Source organism: Aspergillus brunneoviolaceus (genome assembly GCF_003184695.1).
Source record: "Aspergillus brunneoviolaceus CBS 621.78 unplaced genomic scaffold BO95scaffold_42, whole genome shotgun sequence".
Lineage (NCBI taxonomy): Eukaryota > Fungi > Ascomycota > Eurotiomycetes > Eurotiales > Aspergillaceae > Aspergillus > Aspergillus brunneoviolaceus.
In genome coordinates this window covers 64,118-82,211 of record NW_020290772.1, presented here as the reverse complement: position 1 = coordinate 82,211, position 18,094 = coordinate 64,118, and the positions used below count along the sequence as shown (strand labels likewise).

Genomic DNA, 18,094 nt, shown 5'->3' with positions numbered 1-18,094 from the left:
CTGTCGCCTTGAATTCATCTGCCAATATCCGCCATCCTGGTACTTACGATACATCCATCTGCTTTACGCTGCCCTTCAGCCTGGGCAACACGCCGAAGGATCATGATTCGTGCGATAGCCGCCAATCCTTGTCAAAAGCAAAGCTGAAGTCCAGCCCCTCGGCCACCGTCAGAATGAGGGGTCATCATCCGGTTTGCCGACGAAAATCATACGGTTATGATCTTGTGGGAGGTCTTATATGTCTTTCAGTTCGACGTGTGGTCGCAATCGACGATGCTCTTTCTCCTTGTCGGCCCAGCCACCTCACCCAACTCAAACAACGCAGCAGTTGATTTCCATCTTCAGGTACGCATCACCCACTGAGCTGCATCGCTGACGTGGTCGCCTTGCAGCAGCATTCCCAAGCTGCTGGTTGTGCTGCCCGCACCCCCCTCTGCCATGAGACAATAAATAATCATTGCCCGGCATTGATTCTGTGCAACAATGTCCACTGCAAATCATCATCTGACATTATGATGGCTATACATACAGTACGACGAGCATTTAGCTCGATTTCTCAAGAAGGCACTTTTCAATTCGCCCGCGACATGCTGCAGATCCATGTAATCTTCCATCTGGTGCGGATTGCGGTCTCGATCGCCCTCCTGCCGTTGGACAACACCATTCTTTTGGCCTCCTACGCTGCCGGGTATGTCCCCGGCGACATTTCACAGTCCTCCAGCCACGAACGCCGACGCCAGAAAATCCTACGAGATGAGCACTTCCGTCCGAAAACAGTCCTCGTTACTGGGGTCAATACCCCGCATGGGCTAGCGGTGGCCCGGGGTTGGTACTACGCGGGCCACCGGGTGGTCGGGGCCAACGTCACCGAGGGCGCCATCGCCCCTGGCGAAGGCATGTCCAAGACGCTGGCGGCCTTCTACCACGTTCCCAAGACCAAGTACAGTGCACGGCTGCTCGACATCATCCAGAAAGAGAAAGTGGAGATCTGGATCCCGTGCGCGAACGAGGCCTCGGCCCTCGACGATGCGTCGGCCAAACAGGTGATCGAGAGCCGGACCCATTGCAAATGCATCACCCTGGACACCGGCCTGGCCGAAATCTTCGGCAACCAAGACAATTTCAACCAGTATCTCATTGAGAAGCGGCTCCCCGTGGTGGAAAAACACCAGGTTCTGTCACGAGATGCCGTCCACAAGATTTTGCATCGGTCGCCGTCCAAGATTTATCAGATGCGGAGGCCCTCCCCCACTCCCGGGGATGACAAGGTCGTCGTGCTGCCGAAGCGAACTCTCAGCCTGACCTATTCCGAGGTTAGTGAGATCCAGATCTCTAAGGAACGGCCATGGATACTACAACAACAGACGCGACTGGGCCGGTTTGTTGCAGAGGTCATGGTCATCTGCGGCCATGTCAAGGCGATCAAGATTTATCCTGGCGACAAGGAGTCCGATTGGGGACACTCGCGTCTGGACAAGGGGCTCGCGAGGGCGACGCATGCGCTCATGGAACGCTTCGCACTCCAAAGTGGACCCCGACTGACCGGTCACCTACGCCTCCAACTGACGGTGGACGAGGAATTTACCGACAATATTCTCCGCTATGCGATTCATATCGAGGGCTGCCAGCAAGGCGCCACGGCTGTGAAGTTTCTTCTGGAAGATAAGCACGACTCACTGGTCGCGGAGTACCTGGATGTGCTCGCGCCACACATCAACGGCGTGTCTGGCGAAGTGCCCGCTATAGACATCGCATCCATCGACACGGAAATCTCTACCCCGCCTCCTGAGAATTTCAGTCTCTGCCAGGTGGTCCACAGTTGCGATGTTCGGAGGGTACTTCCGGCACTTTACCCTGCCATCGAGCAGATCGATCGCAGCCTGCACGAAGGCAGCAGACTGCTCCTGTTCTGGAAGAATTGGCGGTTCTCCGCCATTGACCCATTGCCGTGGTGGTGGCATACGCATATCTACCAGCCCCTGAAAGAGATCGAAATGATCATGAACGCGACCAATGGCAAGTCGACATAATGTGCTCGCCTCCTTGTCGATTTAACGACTCTCCTTTGTTTCCAGATTATTTTCCTGTGTATTTTCATCCACTTACTCTCCCTTTTTTGTACTCCTCTCCTTTTCCCTTTTCCAAGTTAGCGAACGAAGTTATGACGGATCACAGCACATGAGACGATGCTGTTGTATAGGGAGCATCGAGTGGCGTCCTTTGAGTATATTAGCTTTGTGCGGATCGGCCGCTTTCGAGACGACCGAGGTAATGGACCAATTTGAGTTGAGACATTCTGATTCAAGCGTGTGATCGCGGAGGCTTGAAACAATAAAGATTGTAGATTGATCTTCGACGGTGGAGTCGGCCAAGCGTGGATGCGTGGCGGCCGTGTCTCCATGAATAGCAACCCCTGTTTCCACGAGAACAAGCTACCTGGCGCTATCATGAAACGGCTAGCGACTAGGGTCAATTTACAGAGCTGAAGGATAACATCTTAATAACTGGGCCATAGTTTCACAATCATGCATCACCTTTGATCGGCTTTAGAGCCCCCAAGCCAGGTTCACTACGGAGTACCTTGTCAGCATGATAGAGCATAGAGTCGGACCCTCGACCGGAAATTACCGCTATGATAAGCGACGGGCAGACTTGATTATTGTCGACGAGCACCTGACATGTTGACACATCATATGTGTGTAGAGACACAGCCAGCTGCCGAGGGTCCGCTTACCCACTTACGCAATAATCATTGCAGTGCTTGATCTTCATGATCGTTGATATCGTTGATACCGGTGTGCCCTTAATTATCGCTGAACAAGTGGCCATCATCACTTCAACTGGGCTGTGTTGGTCAAAAATGAGGATACGTCAGCCATGGTGCAGGGTCCTCGATTGGGCAACAAAACTAGGTAGTATTCAAAATTGGGAATGGATACGAGCAAGACACAATTCTGTAACCACATCTTCGATGACATCGAACATCGCAACTGTAAGCAACCTTGATCTTGCTTTTGCTTGTGCATTTCACCAGTCCATGTGCTTTGGGAATTCTATTTTGAGCCGAGATCACGGGCAGGCTAATCCCGGAAGGGTAAGATGACCTTACGGTAACTTACCGCCGCTGAATGAAATGAATTCCATGAATGAAGTGTATTATTATTATTGTTATGACAGCCACATTCACGAGCTTCCACCCCTCCCTCCCACCCACTTTCAATCCAAAGTCTCCTTCTCTTCTACTCTATCCTGATTATTCCTCCCTCATATCCCAGGACTCGTGAGCTTTCTTGAGCTATTCTTGTGCCTCACTCCTTTTTGCCGGTTGAAGATTATTCCCGGGGGTGATTGCGTCGCTTGTTTCCCCTCCCACCGTTCTGCCTGCCTGCGCCTCTACTTTAGCGTCCGCGCGGCACGATCGGGTTGCCCCGTTCACCTTTGCCGTCGGTTTTTCGACTCTGCTGCTGCTGCTGCTGCTGCTGCCACTGGAATAAACAATCGCATTGCGTTCCGTATTCTCATCCCCCTTGTCGCTGCGACGATTTCTGCCTATCCCTTCCTGTTCATCTACTCGGAATTCAGTTTCTGGCGGCTCCGAATCATTGGATCTATCTGCGATCAATCCGCCAGCTCCATCGTATCGCGGACTCGCTTCCTAGCGTAGAGGAAAGCGCCTTTCATCGTCATCAGGCACCACCACTCCTCCGTCATCGACCACCTCACTCCTCAGAAACATGAGAGTCGCCCGACCTTCCTTCAACCCGGGCCGGACGAAAAACATCATCCATGGGTTCCAGGGATTTATCATCTTCCTGGCGTGGGCCTTGACTATCGCCGTGTTCACTAAGGGCGGTGGCATTGATGGGAGATCCGCCTGGTACTGGGCCTTGGTGAGTGCCCATCCATCTGTTTCAGGGGGACGAATGTCGCCGAGGACTCGAGTCTAATGGTTTTTGTCGATAGTGCTGGTTCAGTATCCCCGGTCTCATCTACTTAGTGGCCGTCCCCATGTGGCCGCGCGCACGCCGGTTTGGAAATGTGTACGCCTTCGCGACCGTGGACTGCCTGTACGCCATCTTATGGTTCAGTGCCTGGGTCTGTGTCGCCAGCTACGTGGCGCAGGGGAAGAGCGAGGGTAAGAGCGACAGCTCGACGGACAGCGACAGCAAGTCCAGCAGCAAGCGGGCGAGCGACAGCAAGAAGAGCGGCTGCGACAACTGGGCCTACGGCAACGCCAGCAAGTGCAAGATCAGCACGGCCACCGTGATCTTGGGTGTTATTGTCTTGTGAGTTGTCATCTGTGGCTTTCTCGGATGGTTTGCTAACATGTGATTTTTCTACCAGCTTACTCTTCGTGGTCACCGCGTTCATGTCCTTCCGCAACGTCGTGCACTTCCGCCGCACCGGCACCCTGCCCGACGCCGTCTCCGACCCGACCTTCGCCGCCCACACCAAGGCCGCGTTCTCGTCCAACCCGGCGCACGATTTCGAGGAGGAGGAAGACGACTTCCGGTCGCGCGCGGGGATGGGCTCGTCGGTCCGCGGCGATCGCGATGAGGACTACGCCCTGCTGCATCAGAGCGAGGCGGATGACTTCGGCAGCACCACGCACGGCCGCTCGGCGGCGTCGGGCGCCTACGACCCGACCGTCTCGACGGGCAGCGTGCTGCACGACTACAACACCAGCTACGGCGGGGCGCACGGTCAGCACTACGGCGGACCGTCGGAGTACGAGCCGAGTCACAGTGGCTACGGCCACTAGAGGGGTTGACGGAGAGGAGATGCGGTGAAAAGAAAAACCAAAGACAAACCTTCGAAACGAACCATGGGGCGGTGTTTGCGGGCGCACATTTCCGATTGTCATTTCTGGCTTGTTGACTTGTAACATGATGACTGTATGCTGTGATGGTGATTTGGCTGGGGAACGGCCTGTGTAATGGCCGCGCAGGCATACCTGACGACTTATTGGATGACGAATGTATTTTGGTTCTACATAGATGGAATTACATACTTTAGCAGAGCAAGCCTGTCGAATTGGTAGTGAACTGGTTGCTTGGACTTGTAGTAACTTAGTTAGTGAACAGGATGACACATCTGACCCGGCAGGATTCGCCGAAGGCAGGGAGGGATTCTGCCACCGCCTTTGCTTGGAAGGCTCACTCACCATCAGCGATCAGGACAGCTCATCTTTTGTTTGATCTGGGTTGAACTCTGGACGTCCAGCCGGTGCGCACTTTTTCGTCTTGCTTTCTCATCCTGCAGGTTTCTGCCAATCTGCCTCGTGAGTTCGAGTCGGATTTCTACCTGAATCCTCAAACACTAACCTCTCCGCACAGACCATTTACCAGCTACACTACAGCTACAGCATACACAGCTATACTGACTACTGTACGAATCCAAGTCCATCAACGAGCCGAACGAAATACGAAAACCCCCAAACAATCAACCTACTCCACACGAACAACACCCACCTCATAAACACCACTACCAAAATAAACCACCACCAAACCACCAAACAACAACAACAACAACAACAACAACAACAACAACAACAACAACAGCAACCACAACAACCGAAAATGTCCAGCATAGACATCTACAACCCCCTCCCGCTCCACCTGGACCCAACCTCCAAAGCCATCACCCTCACCCACCCCTCCACATCGACATCCACCCTCCAATCCGAACTCACCGCGCTAAACTCCCTCCACCGCGCCCTCCTCGAAACGCCCAACCAGATCCCCCCGCCCCCGCTCCCCATCAACCCCAAGCGCAGCGCCCAGATCACCAAACTCCGGGACAGTGCCAACGCCGCCTACCGCAAGAACCACTTCGCCGACGCCGCCCGGCTGTACGGGTACGCGATCGACATGGCGCTGGGCCGGCCCGGGTGGGAGCCCGTGACGCTGGCGCGCGACGAGCTGGCGGGGCTGTACGCGAACCGGGCGCAGGCGTGGATGAGCCAGCGGCTGTGGGTCGAGGCGCTGGTGGATGCGCGGTGCAGTGTCGAGAGCAAGGCGGTGGGCAATGTGAAGGCGTGGTGGCGCGGGGGCAAGTGCTTGGTGGAGATGGGGAGGTGGGAGGAGGCACGGCGGTTTGTGGAAAGGGGGCTCGAGATTGAGGGGAGGGAGAGTGAGGGGGGCAGGGAGTTGGTGGGCTTGCTTGGGGAGGTGCGGGAGGGGGAGGCGAGGGATAAGCGGGTTTGAGGTGTGGTCTGGGTTTGGGCTAGGGGTGATTTGTGGTGACGAGGGAGGTGGGAGGTGGGTGTTTTGTTTATGTTTGGGATGGGGCGGTCTGAGCTGAGCTGAGCTGAGCTGAGGGTGGGCTGATGATGGATGGATGGATGATGCTTATGGTATGCCCGGTCATGGGATGAAGCTGATTTGCGTCTACGCTGGTAATCTCATGGCATGGTTATGTGTGATGTACTACCTACTCTGCTTGCTGTGTTTTTGTGATTCTGTTCTGTTGCTTTGCGTTGCGCTGCGTTGCTCCTGGCGTTTAGGGTTGATAGTTTGGGATTCGCTTTATGGGACAGTACATTTTAGTTATGTCTTGATGGACGCTGGGTTGCGCAGCCTTCCATTGGTCTCTCGAGGGTAGTCACTCGTGCATTGACATCCACATACAGTAGATTTACATGAGGGTCTGAAATGGGTGGATCCAGTGCCGATGTCTAAATCGCCTAGGCTTGCTTGCTCCAAAGGCCTCACTAACCTAACATGAATCCACAAGGCAACTCTCGGCTGGCTTCGTACAGCTGCGCCTAAATAAGCAAAGCACACCCGACATCATCCACGTTCGCAACTGCGCAAATAACTTAGAGATGCGTGCCGAGCAGCATCACAAAAACATCAACAAGTCAACTGTCTCTCATACAGCAGCTTGGGGCTCGATTCCCCGGATCGGGGTTGTCTTTTGTTTTTTTTTTGTTTGTTTGTGTATAGCAACGTCTATCTACCTCAATGTACGACTAGAGGGGAGATTGTTACCCCGGCCGAGAAGAAAAAATACGACAGTGATATTATGTATCTTATCTTTAACAACAAACAAACAATCAATCAATTATTCGTTCATCCAATCTACCAAATCCGCCTTTTCCATGGCCGATTGCTCAAGGTCTATCTAGAAGATGGATAGGCAAAGAAAGGCAACTCCGATGCGGGGAATCGACCCGAGCTGCTGTGTGAGAGACAGTTTGTGCTCTGGGTTGGAAACCCAGTCCGATGTCAGCCATTACACCACAGGGGCTCTCATACTTTAGTATGTATTGGCAAACGCTCTGACATTATTTCAACAAGGTCCGATGTGGTGTAATGGCTAACATCGCTGTCTCTCAATGAGATATCACAGCAGCTCGGGGTTCGATTCCCCGCATCGGAGTTAACTTTTTGCTCCCATATATTCTTATATGGGTGGGCGGGCCCGGCCCACTGTGCAGGGGCAGAAGGTTGGTTGTATGAACAACCGACCGAAAATTTGGTATCATGCACGCACACCCAGAGACTTCTTTCTATCTTAGCCTGGCCTCTTTGTTTTTTCTCTTATAAGTAAGATAAGAGATCTACTTGCGCACTGAGTATGGATGCGCATTGCTATGCAAAAAAAACACAAAAGGCAGACAGACTTGGTCGGCCTGGTGGACCGACTGCGTATTTGACAAAACGAACACCAAAAGCGAACTCCGATGCGGGGAATCGAACCCCGAGCTGCTGTGATTTCTCAATGAGAGACAGCGATGTTAGCCATTACACCACATCGGATGGTTGTTGAAAAAGGGCTTCTGTTACAAAATATATCGTCATTGTGCTGTCACGGTGTGGTTCACGTCAACTCTAAGAACCCGGCGCCATGGTTCGGCCTCAATCCGGGACTATTGTGCTACTGTGATGCGAGGGTGGGTGGAATGTCGGGAGTGAACTGGTGGTCTGTTTGAATTGGTTTCATGGAGATAGCAGCGCTTGTTGATTGATCTCAGAATCTGGGGATTGGGTATGACGGATACATATTTCTACGCTGCAGGGGAGGTTTAGACGCTCATCCACGATGTGTGTGGTCTAGACTTCCGACGTCACATATCCCTCTTTCTAGAATAGATCGCACCTCTAATTCGAAGTATATACAGTACTGTCCGAGCAATCGGAGGCTAGTGGCTTAATACCAACTCGGAGATGCAATCTCAATCCCACCTTGCCCTAAATGAGTCTCATGTGGGGACGTTGCTGACCAGCACGAAGACGGAATGCAGAGCATGTCAGAATTGCCTCCCAAGAAATGGCTCCATACTGGGCTGTCTGGGCCTGGGCTATCGAAGCGGTGGTCCCCAGCTGTCTCTCTGTCTCAATTATGTCTCGACAGGATCGCCACCATTCTGGTCATTATCGTCCTTATACCGTCGGATCAAGTTTCGGGGATTTCTTGGTTTCCAGCAGGCACCATTCCGGCCATTGAATAGTGCTGGCTGATAGGGCGCGGGGAGGTCCAAGTACGGCAGATTCAAAGGGAGGGGTATGGACAAGCGGTGCAGGTTCGAATGCTGCCTCTGCATAGTCGTTATTAGTCTTCTTCCGTATGGCATTTCAGTACTCCTTTCTCCGTGCGATGGGTAAGGACTGCCTGAGTGAGTCGCTGCATCAAGTGCGACAGCTTTGATTGCGTCTAAGTGCAAAAGCTACAGGAAGACCAACAAGCAAAACCCGCACCCGATGGCTTGGTTGGCCTTAGAAGTATCCTTAATCCCGACGAGCCATAGCCCCTTCCTTGGGGCCACCGATTTCGCGTAGGTGCCCAGTGGTTCCAGGACCTTCCTAATCTCATCGGCAACAATCGCCCATGCCCCGTGGTCCGGTGCTGGAGTCGCAAATTTCAGGGCCACGAAGGACCCATCCATATAGAAACCGGCATACTCTGCATCCGTATCGCCCCCTAGCTTAGCCCTCCGGGTCCGCACAAGCTTCGCGGTATGGTTCGAGTCGGACGTCTTGGCCGTGGAGACTGATGGTCTGCGTTCTCCCGCCGCCCCCGGAGGGGCAATTCCGGGGTTCATTCAACGGGGGCAGCCTCGACAGCATTGCCGGGGCGCGGGGGTATCAAAACAGCAGACAAACGACAACGAAACATCAATGACCCTACAGGCCCTTCATAACCCCCATGGGAAAGCCCCCCAGCAACTCCCACACCCAACCCCCGTACTCTCTCTATTGTAAGTACTCCGTAGGCGCAGCAAGATTGATCTGTACTCTGTCTTTTGACTGCAAACGAAGCCGATCACGAGGAAAGCTGAGAAGATCCAGGTAGCGCTGGTTGCCTGCGCCTAGGATAAGCATTGTCCACATTTTGCCCGAATTAGTCCACGCTGAGTCTGCCGTCTGCCATCTGCTGAAATGCTAATTCTCGCATGAAATTGCATTTCCAAGCGAGGTGGCGCATTTCCCTCTCGACTCGAAAAGGCTAGACGCAGGAGCAGTTGGCTCCGTTTCCCTCCAATGGTGCATCCAAAGTTGTCGGACGTACCACAGTACAGTGTGGTCCGTATACAAGAACAGGGGCAGTCCAGGACGTGAAAACAGCATCAGATAAGGTACCTGGGATGGGCGTATGATCTGGCATTCCCGGAATATAGTGAATGTAATGAAGTTTTGGGTGGTTAACTTGGATGATAAGGTGATGGTTGTTGAGAGGCATAGTAATCACCGCTCGACCAAGAAGAAGAGTGTCATTGCTATGGCGCAAATCATGACGTTGGCGACCAAGCAACCAAATTTACCGTGTATATCAACTCGAATCCGCCTGTCGGTGTTGGAATTACCGGGGTAGCCTGATGCTCGTTGTGATGCAGTCAGGTACTTGATGGCCACATACATGTACACCCATGCATCACATACGCGTGCACTGTAGAACGGCCAACCGTTTCCCCATTCTTCACGCGCTCATTCCCGCCGCAGCTCCGGATTCATGGCCTGAGCTTGGATCTCTTTCCCCAGGAACCTGTTCCACTGGCGGGGCTTGTCTGTATCGGGGTCTCGGAACTCCAGAATGTCCCTGGTGCCGAACCGCTTTTGCCGATGGAGGAGCGAGTCCCGCATGAACGTCATGAAGCATTCATTTCAGTAACTCCTGATGAGAGGATACAACCGAGAGTATGAGGTGGAAGTGATTGAAGAAGTCAGAGCACACTGAGGTAGCTAGAGTTGGATACTCTGCAACCGTGGGTAGGGAGTAAGATTTGAGGTCTCGGCAAGATTTTAATTAAAACCCTCTAGTGCTTTGGCCGCATCCTTTTGCCAAACTGTCATCACTTTGACGACTTTCTTCGCGTCACAACCTCTTTCCAAGTCGGAGGTTGATGTTCAAGTGGCATCCTTTCCGATGTTTCTCCCATACTGGTTCACGATCCTCAGAAAGCCGGACTTCAACCGAGCTGGGCAGTAGGCATGGGTAATCGAGTCGCCAGAAACTATCCCATGTCAATAGTTGTGAGAGTAAAAAGCTCAGACACGTATGTGTTATGTTCAAGAAGGGAGTGTGTGTAGCTGATTGTCAAGTGAAACGTGGGGCTATTCTCTTCGACCTCACATGCTCCGTACCTTGTTACCTAGTCCTCTAGATTCTTTTACCTCAATGAAGTTATAGAGTATTCATGACCCATCCAGCCATACTAGATAGAGGCATTGCGAATTAGGGGTATGAGTGACGCGCTGTCTCTCGCTGAATGATACTGTTTTGACTGCATCACTGACTGCTGAGGACACTTAGTGTTGAAGATGGGTAGGCAGACGATGCTGCTACTGGCGTCACATCTGACGAAGGTGAGGAGAATGAGAGAGGTTTCGTCAGCTGACGGCTCACTTGAACATTTCGTCGTGGAACGCTCGCGTGTTATAGACATGTTTGATCAATAACATGGCAGAAGGAACGGATCTGATGCGCTGGATTGTTTCGCCAGAAGAGATTCAGACTTCATGAGAGAGGAAGGTAAGACATGGGCTTCCTCAATGTCCGGATAATCGGACGTGGTGATTGCACAATGTCACTTATCTCTGCGACCACGCGCAGTATGACACGACGCTCAAGTTGTCCCACTGAAGTCCTTGGGGAGGTCGGTGTACCTGACCCCATTGTTTTAACATGATCGCCGTCTGTTTCATCATGGGCGGCTGCTGAGCGGTTCTGGATCTCGTGTGCAGTTGACACATGTCTTAATGCATCAGCGAGGATGCCGAAGATGTCTTCTTGGAAAACAAAACAACTCCCGTTGGATTCTTGTCGCATTATCGAGAGAGCGTGGATTCACGCATGAAATACTCTCCCAATCATCACACTCAAGTCTCTACCGCGTTTCAAAGGAGCCGACTAGGCAGATGTCGCTTTGATAGCCACTGCTGTCGTCCCATCCCCAAGCTTTGCTTGAATGGTTGTATTAGGATAGCGACCGTAGATCTACCCGGAATATTCTCTGAGTTGCTCGAGATTCTTAGCCACGTGCCTACCAGCGACAATGAGGTCCATGGCCATGGCTTGAAGTCGCATGGCACACGCAGGCATGAGCTGCAGCTGTAAGTAAAGACGATACCTGCGACCGTTTTTGTTTGATCCTTGATGAAGGAATCCAAATTGTGGAATCTTCTGGGGTCGTAGCGACTAAGGATCAGTGCTCCTTGACTCCCCAGGGCAAGAACCAAGCACGGCCGTCTTGCCGGGGGGACAGAGACGTCAGCAGTGATGCTATAGTCAGCAGTGAGACTATAGTTAGCATCCTAACACTGACACAGTCATCATTGTGTGTAAGCACACAAAGTCACTCAAGTTAAAGCTTGCGCTTTGGGATGGGAACTGGCCGTCATTGCCAGAGAAGCCGAGCCGGACATTGCGTATGAGGTTAGCATTGTCTCTGAGAAGGAACACTGTGAGGGCTCCATCGAATTATTGGAGCAGATTCTGGCTCCTCCTCGCCCCATGTAGTTGAGCGAGACAACCTTTTCAACCTTATTGGTAAGTGCAATGTGACGAAGCCTCACTTAAGCCTTGAGTCCTCTAAGCAGTAATTGTCTTTTCGGACCTCGATAACCCGCACGGGCTTGCAGAGGGGATCTCAGGTGTGGCGAGCAGCATACTGAGTAAGATCTATGGTCTGCTTCTTGCGAACAACTGAAGTGACACCTTGATCGTTCGCGTACTGTGGGACTTTAAGATCCCCAGCTGCTTAACACACGAGATCGTGTTTGTTAGCGAGTCACAGTGCCTTCGCCGAGGCGGTCGCCGAGAGATTTTAGCCTGACGAAGTTGAGCGGTTTGATGAAGAAGTCCACTTCGAGTTTTGCTTGTGACTGATGAATTTGATCGAGTTCAGGTAGCGACTGAAGAAATCAAGAGCTAAATTGATCTTCTCGACATTTTCCACAGTGCGCTCTTTGAGGTTTGGGGGTTGTCCACAGATACTAGACTGTAGCTAGCCCCTGTTACCGCAACGGAGTCTTGTCAAAGAAACGAGGAACATCCTTTTGCTCATGTCAAGCAGGCAAGTGCTGGAGGATTAAGTGATGATGATAACGATTTTGATGATGGCGATGGTGATATCATCGACTTCATAGAGGCGACGAACAGCATCTGAGGCCTACCAGCACCACTGGCTCAACATCTGCCAGAGAATTTGGCCTGGCGACAGCTTTCTGCACCCCTCGGAAGTCATGAAGTATACCGTACCCGAGGGAGGAATCCAGAGATCAAATAGCCGATCAGTCCCAGAAAAGCACGAATATCAGTCTCAGCAGAGTCTGCGGTTCGCAACTGCTTGTCTATTGCGTCTCATGTATCGCATTAGCTTGATTGATTGGAGACGGGCCAGTGCCAATTGTACAGCGTAGTGCTTATGGTGATCTTGGACTCTGAAGTGACCCCAGGGTATAGCTTCTCGTTGAGAGTAAAGCTGTCACGAATCTGATCACCAGGCCTCCTGGCCGCTGCATAAAAAGAAGTAACCGGCGCGTTGAGTTGCGGAGCTCAAACCAAAGTACCTTTTTGGCGAGTACATCGTGGTTAACCTTGATTATGTATATCTGACATGATATAAGACTTCCCGTCCACTCCATGGTTGTTTGGTCGTGCGTCGATAAACTCTTTGCCTAATTGTCCAGTTTGGCGAATACGCTCATCATGCCCGTGGCAGTCAACCTTGACAGATCCAGCATGGCCGTATTGTGGGACTTATGGCTAAAACTTTCATCGAAGCAGGATAGGGAGGTCAACTCATGATACTTGAATGGACGGGAACCAGCGGCTCGCGGAGTGGTCCACGGTGCTTTCCTCTCATTCTGATCATAGGCACAACTCATGGGTTTCTCGGGGTCACGCGGCCAAGACAGGTCTCAACCCGGAATACCCAGCCACCGCTCAAAAGCTGTGGGTTTAGGCTTTATTGGCCAATCGGATTCCGGAATGAGAGGTTCGCGGTGCGCATAGTATTCTGGTTCATGGTGGGTGTCTGAAAAGGTCGGGGTGTGTTTGAAGAGGTCGGGTTGTGTCTTGACAGGCATGGTTGGGCTTTTGGCCGGGGCAGCATCAAACTGGTCGTCTGGGCTGCTGAGCTGCTGCTGAGCTGCTGCTGAGCGTCTCCCCAGGGCTACCCCAACCTGGCTGTCGGAGTCCTCCGATGGTAACTTCCCCCCTCGTAGACAGGTGTGTCTCACCTCAAATCCTAGAGCTGCGTCTACTGTCAGTACATACCTGAGGCTTGCATCTAGCATCTGCGTACCGATTTGTCAGCTGTTCGTTGATACCGGCATTCTGTGAGTTGTATAGAGAGAGAAGGAGCATATCAATTCTTCTCGTGCAGAGAGCCATGGAGAGGTCAACTGCAATACAAGCCTCAATAGTATTAAGTTAGGTCACAATACAATAGGGTCACGCATAACCTTGCATCCAACTCAATGAAGCTGAGGTCGTTTGCAATCACGCAACGATATTGTCCAAGCTGTAGGGTGATGGGAGAAGCCGTGAGATTCCCGCCCCATCTCCGCTGGAGGCCAAAGCTCTCTACCCTCTGTCTTGTTGAGAGCCATGGGAAAAGAGGAAAAGGCCAATCAAGGTTCTGAATGGGCTGCCGGAATACCCGACCATGACCATGGTAAGACAGCGCACGCATACGGCACCCAGGTATATTAGCACGCACTATCTGCCCCTGTGAGGCGGGCCGGTTGATATACACGCAGGGTTCCAACAGCAGCCAGAATGCCATCGGCAAAACTTGTTGATCGCGGTCTGCTGTATTTCAGCGTGTCTAATCTTCAACGAGGTTGAGTCGCTCGAGCTCTGGGCGCTGGAAATCCTGATTCCATAGATAGCAAGTACTGTGTTCTCGCAAAGGAAGCTCTGCAGGGCTCTGAAACAGGCTCCTGCAGTAGCCCGCTTGAAATTTGCATGGAAACTCGACTGTCGCAGGAAAGAAGCAGACGAACTGGGTTCAGACTCAGCATAACAGTGCTACCGAATATGCTAGGCCGTTCTTGATGTCTTCTTCAAAGTCCTGCGCGTTGCGGTGTGCTAAAGTACTGGATAACTCAACCAAATACTTCCACTGTACTTCCTTGGGGTCCGCTGTCTGCAAAGATTCTGTCCTGAGCTGGGAACCACTGCGCCACCTCCTTCGATCAGCGAGGACTCTCGTGAACCAGGGCCTCCGCATCCGCGTCATCCAGCTTGCAGGGATGCGCTCCTGCCGGTTCGGAATCTCGGACAGCATTCTCTTGCCGAACCAGCGGCTATTCTCTGTATGGCTGATGTAGTTAATCCGCCGGAGAAACCTGCCGACACTGCTTTAGATAATGCTGACGTCTCCGTCGCCATCCCGAACCGCGCGATCAAACTGGCGACCCAGCCTCTCGATTTGCTCCTCCCCAGCCATGCATAGCACAGGGTCATCCTTCCACCCAGGACGCTCGATGATTCATATGGCCCCGACGATGTCTGCCGGCGATTTTGGGAACGGCGTTCCGGTAATGTGCCAGACCGGAGGAGGCTCACGCACACCCTGTGGGTTCACCGAGACCCAGCGGTAGGCGCCCCGCAAATTGCTCAGGCTTTGCGCCAGCTTTGTGGACTACCCCTGGTCAAGGTGAGCCTCTTCTCTGAGAATACGCCCCCAGACCACCAGACATTTGGCTTCGTAGCTGTGGACGTGAGTCCAAGTCTGCCCACTGCACCGTTTGGGGATCCGCACCTCCATCGGGATTCCCTCCTTGGACGCCGGGGGGTACCGGTCACCCAGTTCCTATGAATAAGGCCTAGGTGCTGGCCTCCAGACCTAGTGGTGATGCCTGATCTGTTCTTCGTCTCCTCAAATTTGGCGTGTACGATGATAAGGCGAGTGAACTGCTCTATACTATCCGGGTCGTAGCATATGAAGAGACTGCCATGGTCGTCGGATTACTGCAGCAGGTCATCCCGATGGCTCCGTCTGTCCGGTGGCTTGAGGAAGAGAAGAATCTTAGCTTCAGCCGGTTCTAGGCTAGATGGGGGAATCCAGCACCTGACTAGAGATCTTTTCCCCCTCTGAAATTCATTCTTCCAGATGCTGGAGCCCGGAATGGTCATGCTACCTGGAATGCACCATTGTAAACTCGTTCCCCGGAAACTTCTGAAATAGCTGAGCTTGCGAGCTGGCTCCACTGATTGAAAACATGCCTAAGCAGAAGCAGCGACTCGGAAGGAGATATCTGCCGTCTTGTGGCAGATCGTATCAACAAACCCGCCAGCATTGTGCGTTGATACCCAGCTCTGAAGCTTTTACCCGGTGTTCTGCACCAAGTCCATCGGTATCAGAATGCCTGAAAGCCGCAAGATCCGCGTCAATATCACCTGCATATCAAAGAGTCCGCAACTCGGAAGAGGCCATTTGGTCTCATCGCGGTTAGTGAGCTGGTGCCAATCGCCTGACTTCATGAGCCCCGAATACTTCTGACGATATCGATGATGGTAGTAAGCCTCCATAATTCTTCCGTCTGTCTCATGCAATTTATCCCTATTCCCCTGGACGTGAGGCGGTTTTCCTTTGACTTAATGTATTGTTGGGAAGTTGTTGTAGTGGCGGCAGCCAAACAAATCGCACCCCAAGAGTTTGGTTGTTCATGGATACGCCGACATGTCGCTGAGGATTTGCGAGCTCGGGTCCTATTGTGAGACTCGTCCCAAAGTGCCTTTCTCGGTATGCCTATGACTTCCAACTATTCAGAGGCGTAAGGCTCCTCGTCATAATGCTGCTCTTGTCTCGACCTGAGATCGCATAACCATCGGTGGTTGATAAGTTTGTCATGCGAAAAGCCCAGAGACAACTGGCTAGCGAGCTCGTTATAGCAAACGCAATACTAAAGGTCATTGCCGAAGTTGAAATCCCGGACTTTGTGCTGGTCGTGGCAGGCACGCGCAGAAGACAATCAATCCTGCCCCGAAGGGCGCACAGAGAAAACAAAACCCAAGAACGAGGCAGAAGACCCAGACGAACAGGAACACCCGCATCGAAACAACAAAAAGAGCGCAGGGCGCGGCAGCGTGACTAGTGGATATGGTAGACACTGGGTACTGACCCCGTTCGATGCAGAGAGACATGAAGTCAATCTGAAACAGCACGGTTCAGAGTCCAAACCATGAAGAGGCTGTAATCAATGTACGCAACTTCCCCATATTCTCCATCGATAACCTCCTGGGTGATCCTCATCGCTCACAAACAGGTGTCTTCGATGTGCGAGCTCAATGTTGACATACACCTTTTTTTTCATCAGAGGTAAAAGCAGGGGTTGTTTTGCCGGCTGCGGACGGGTGACAAGTTCATGTAGGTAGAGCTACGAACAGCAGGTTTGGCTTCGTTCGTTTCCACCGCATTTGATGTTTGTCGCGTGCTACCGTCAATCCGTCTGAGATGAGGGTGCCTAAACAGATTCGAGATCTGCGTACATAAATTGGAAGCTCGTTGCCTGAGAGGTTCCAGACCAGACAGGCTCGCAAGTCGTCGACGCGTCCGTGCTGCGCGACTGGCCCGAGGCTCTTATCCACGAGGACAGTGCCCCAACGGTATGTTCGCGCTTGCGCTGAACGAGAATTTCCCGCGCGCAACCAGCGCGGCGTCAACTCTAGACTCGCTGTTGGTCTTATGGGAGACGGATTAGGGTTCCATGTGGGGAATCTTCATGCCTCTCGGCGGGCACCGCAGGGGCACTGCGCGAGGACATTTTACTTCTTTTATGAAGCTCTCCAAAAGCGTCTTCCAACTGCGTCATCTATTTTCTTCTCTTCTGGAAAACAAAACTTGTAAGTCGCAGGTCTGAGCCTCTTCAGCTATTCTGCATTGATGGACTAGATTCAAGTAAGCCTCAATGAAGCTGAGGCGCAATCGTAGAATGCAGGAAGAACGCACGATGACATGCTACCAATGTAGCATGCGATCAGTCTAATGTTATTGAGTTTGCTCATCGTATTCACAGCAATAAAGCTTTGCATGAAAAGAAGTAAGTTTGGTCCACTGCAACGGAGGCGATTAGCTCGTCTAGAATATCTTGCAAAGCTGATATAGCCGCAGAGTCGAAGGCAGCGCGAGTGAGTACAACTCTGTAGCATGGCTGCGAGCCAATGGTGTCAAATCCGGTCAAGGTCTCACCTCACACCATGTGCAGCTTTGCGTATGCGGACAGGACGGACTGCAAGATAAGCACATCGAATGAGTGGTGTAAAGGCGGTTATAGGTGTCGAGCCCGCAAACCAAGGATGACTGCGGATCTTTGCGTTTCAGCTGCCTCCTCTCTTCTGTGGACAGGTCTTTTGCGATATTTGGACTAAGAAGCGCTGGGTACTTTCGTTGCAATCTGTCAAGAAGTAACAATAACAAGGCAACATGAACCAGTAATCCATGCGAAGGTCGAACTCTTACCTCCACACGACCTCGGAGTTTGCAAGGTGTCAGAAAACGGATCCAGTATGCTGTTTTATAACGGCAAAGTCTATATGCCGGATGCATATGCAAGCAGCCGTTAAGCCAGACATCTGCGCAATTCCCCTTCAGCAAAACATAGGAAATCGCATTTTGAGGGATCACATCGGATATAGGGTA

At 52.2% G+C, this 18,094-nt stretch overlaps 2 protein-coding genes and 2 non-coding genes across 4 annotated transcripts; 3 read left to right on the top strand and 1 right to left on the bottom strand.

The window, feature by feature from the left end:
• Positions 1 to 264: 264 nt before the first annotated feature.
• On the top strand, positions 265 to 2,318 carry BO95DRAFT_443862 (uncharacterized protein). Its single transcript, XM_025586747.1, has one exon. It carries the CDS (start codon positions 588 to 590, stop codon positions 2,028 to 2,030), a length of 1,443 nt encoding a protein of 480 aa, XP_025441198.1. The 5' UTR covers positions 265 to 587; the 3' UTR covers positions 2,031 to 2,318.
• Positions 2,319 to 3,734: 1,416 nt separating this feature from the next.
• On the top strand, positions 3,735 to 6,206 carry BO95DRAFT_432793 (uncharacterized protein; the record flags this gene model as incomplete). The annotated part of the gene is made up of 5 exons (XM_025585070.1): positions 3,735 to 3,890; positions 3,964 to 4,286; positions 4,345 to 4,728; positions 5,263 to 5,281; positions 5,337 to 6,206. The coding sequence occupies 5 exons, from the start codon at positions 3,735 to 3,737 to the stop codon at positions 6,204 to 6,206; spliced, it is 1,752 nt and encodes a 583-aa protein (XP_025441197.1).
• A 1,096-nt stretch (positions 6,207 to 7,302) lies between these two features.
• Positions 7,303 to 7,383, top strand: BO95DRAFT_t192. The gene has a single exon. It is a non-coding gene; the product is annotated as a tRNA-Glu (tRNA).
• Positions 7,384 to 7,682: 299 nt separating this feature from the next.
• BO95DRAFT_t191 lies at positions 7,683 to 7,763 on the bottom strand. Its single transcript has one exon. It is a non-coding gene; the product is annotated as a tRNA-Glu (tRNA).
• Between the last annotated feature and the right edge of the window lie 10,331 nt (positions 7,764 to 18,094).

Coding starts and splice junctions, on each gene's coding strand:
- BO95DRAFT_443862 (XM_025586747.1), top strand. CDS start 588: ATGCTGCAGATCCATGTAATCTTCCATCTGGTGCGGATTGCGGTCTCG.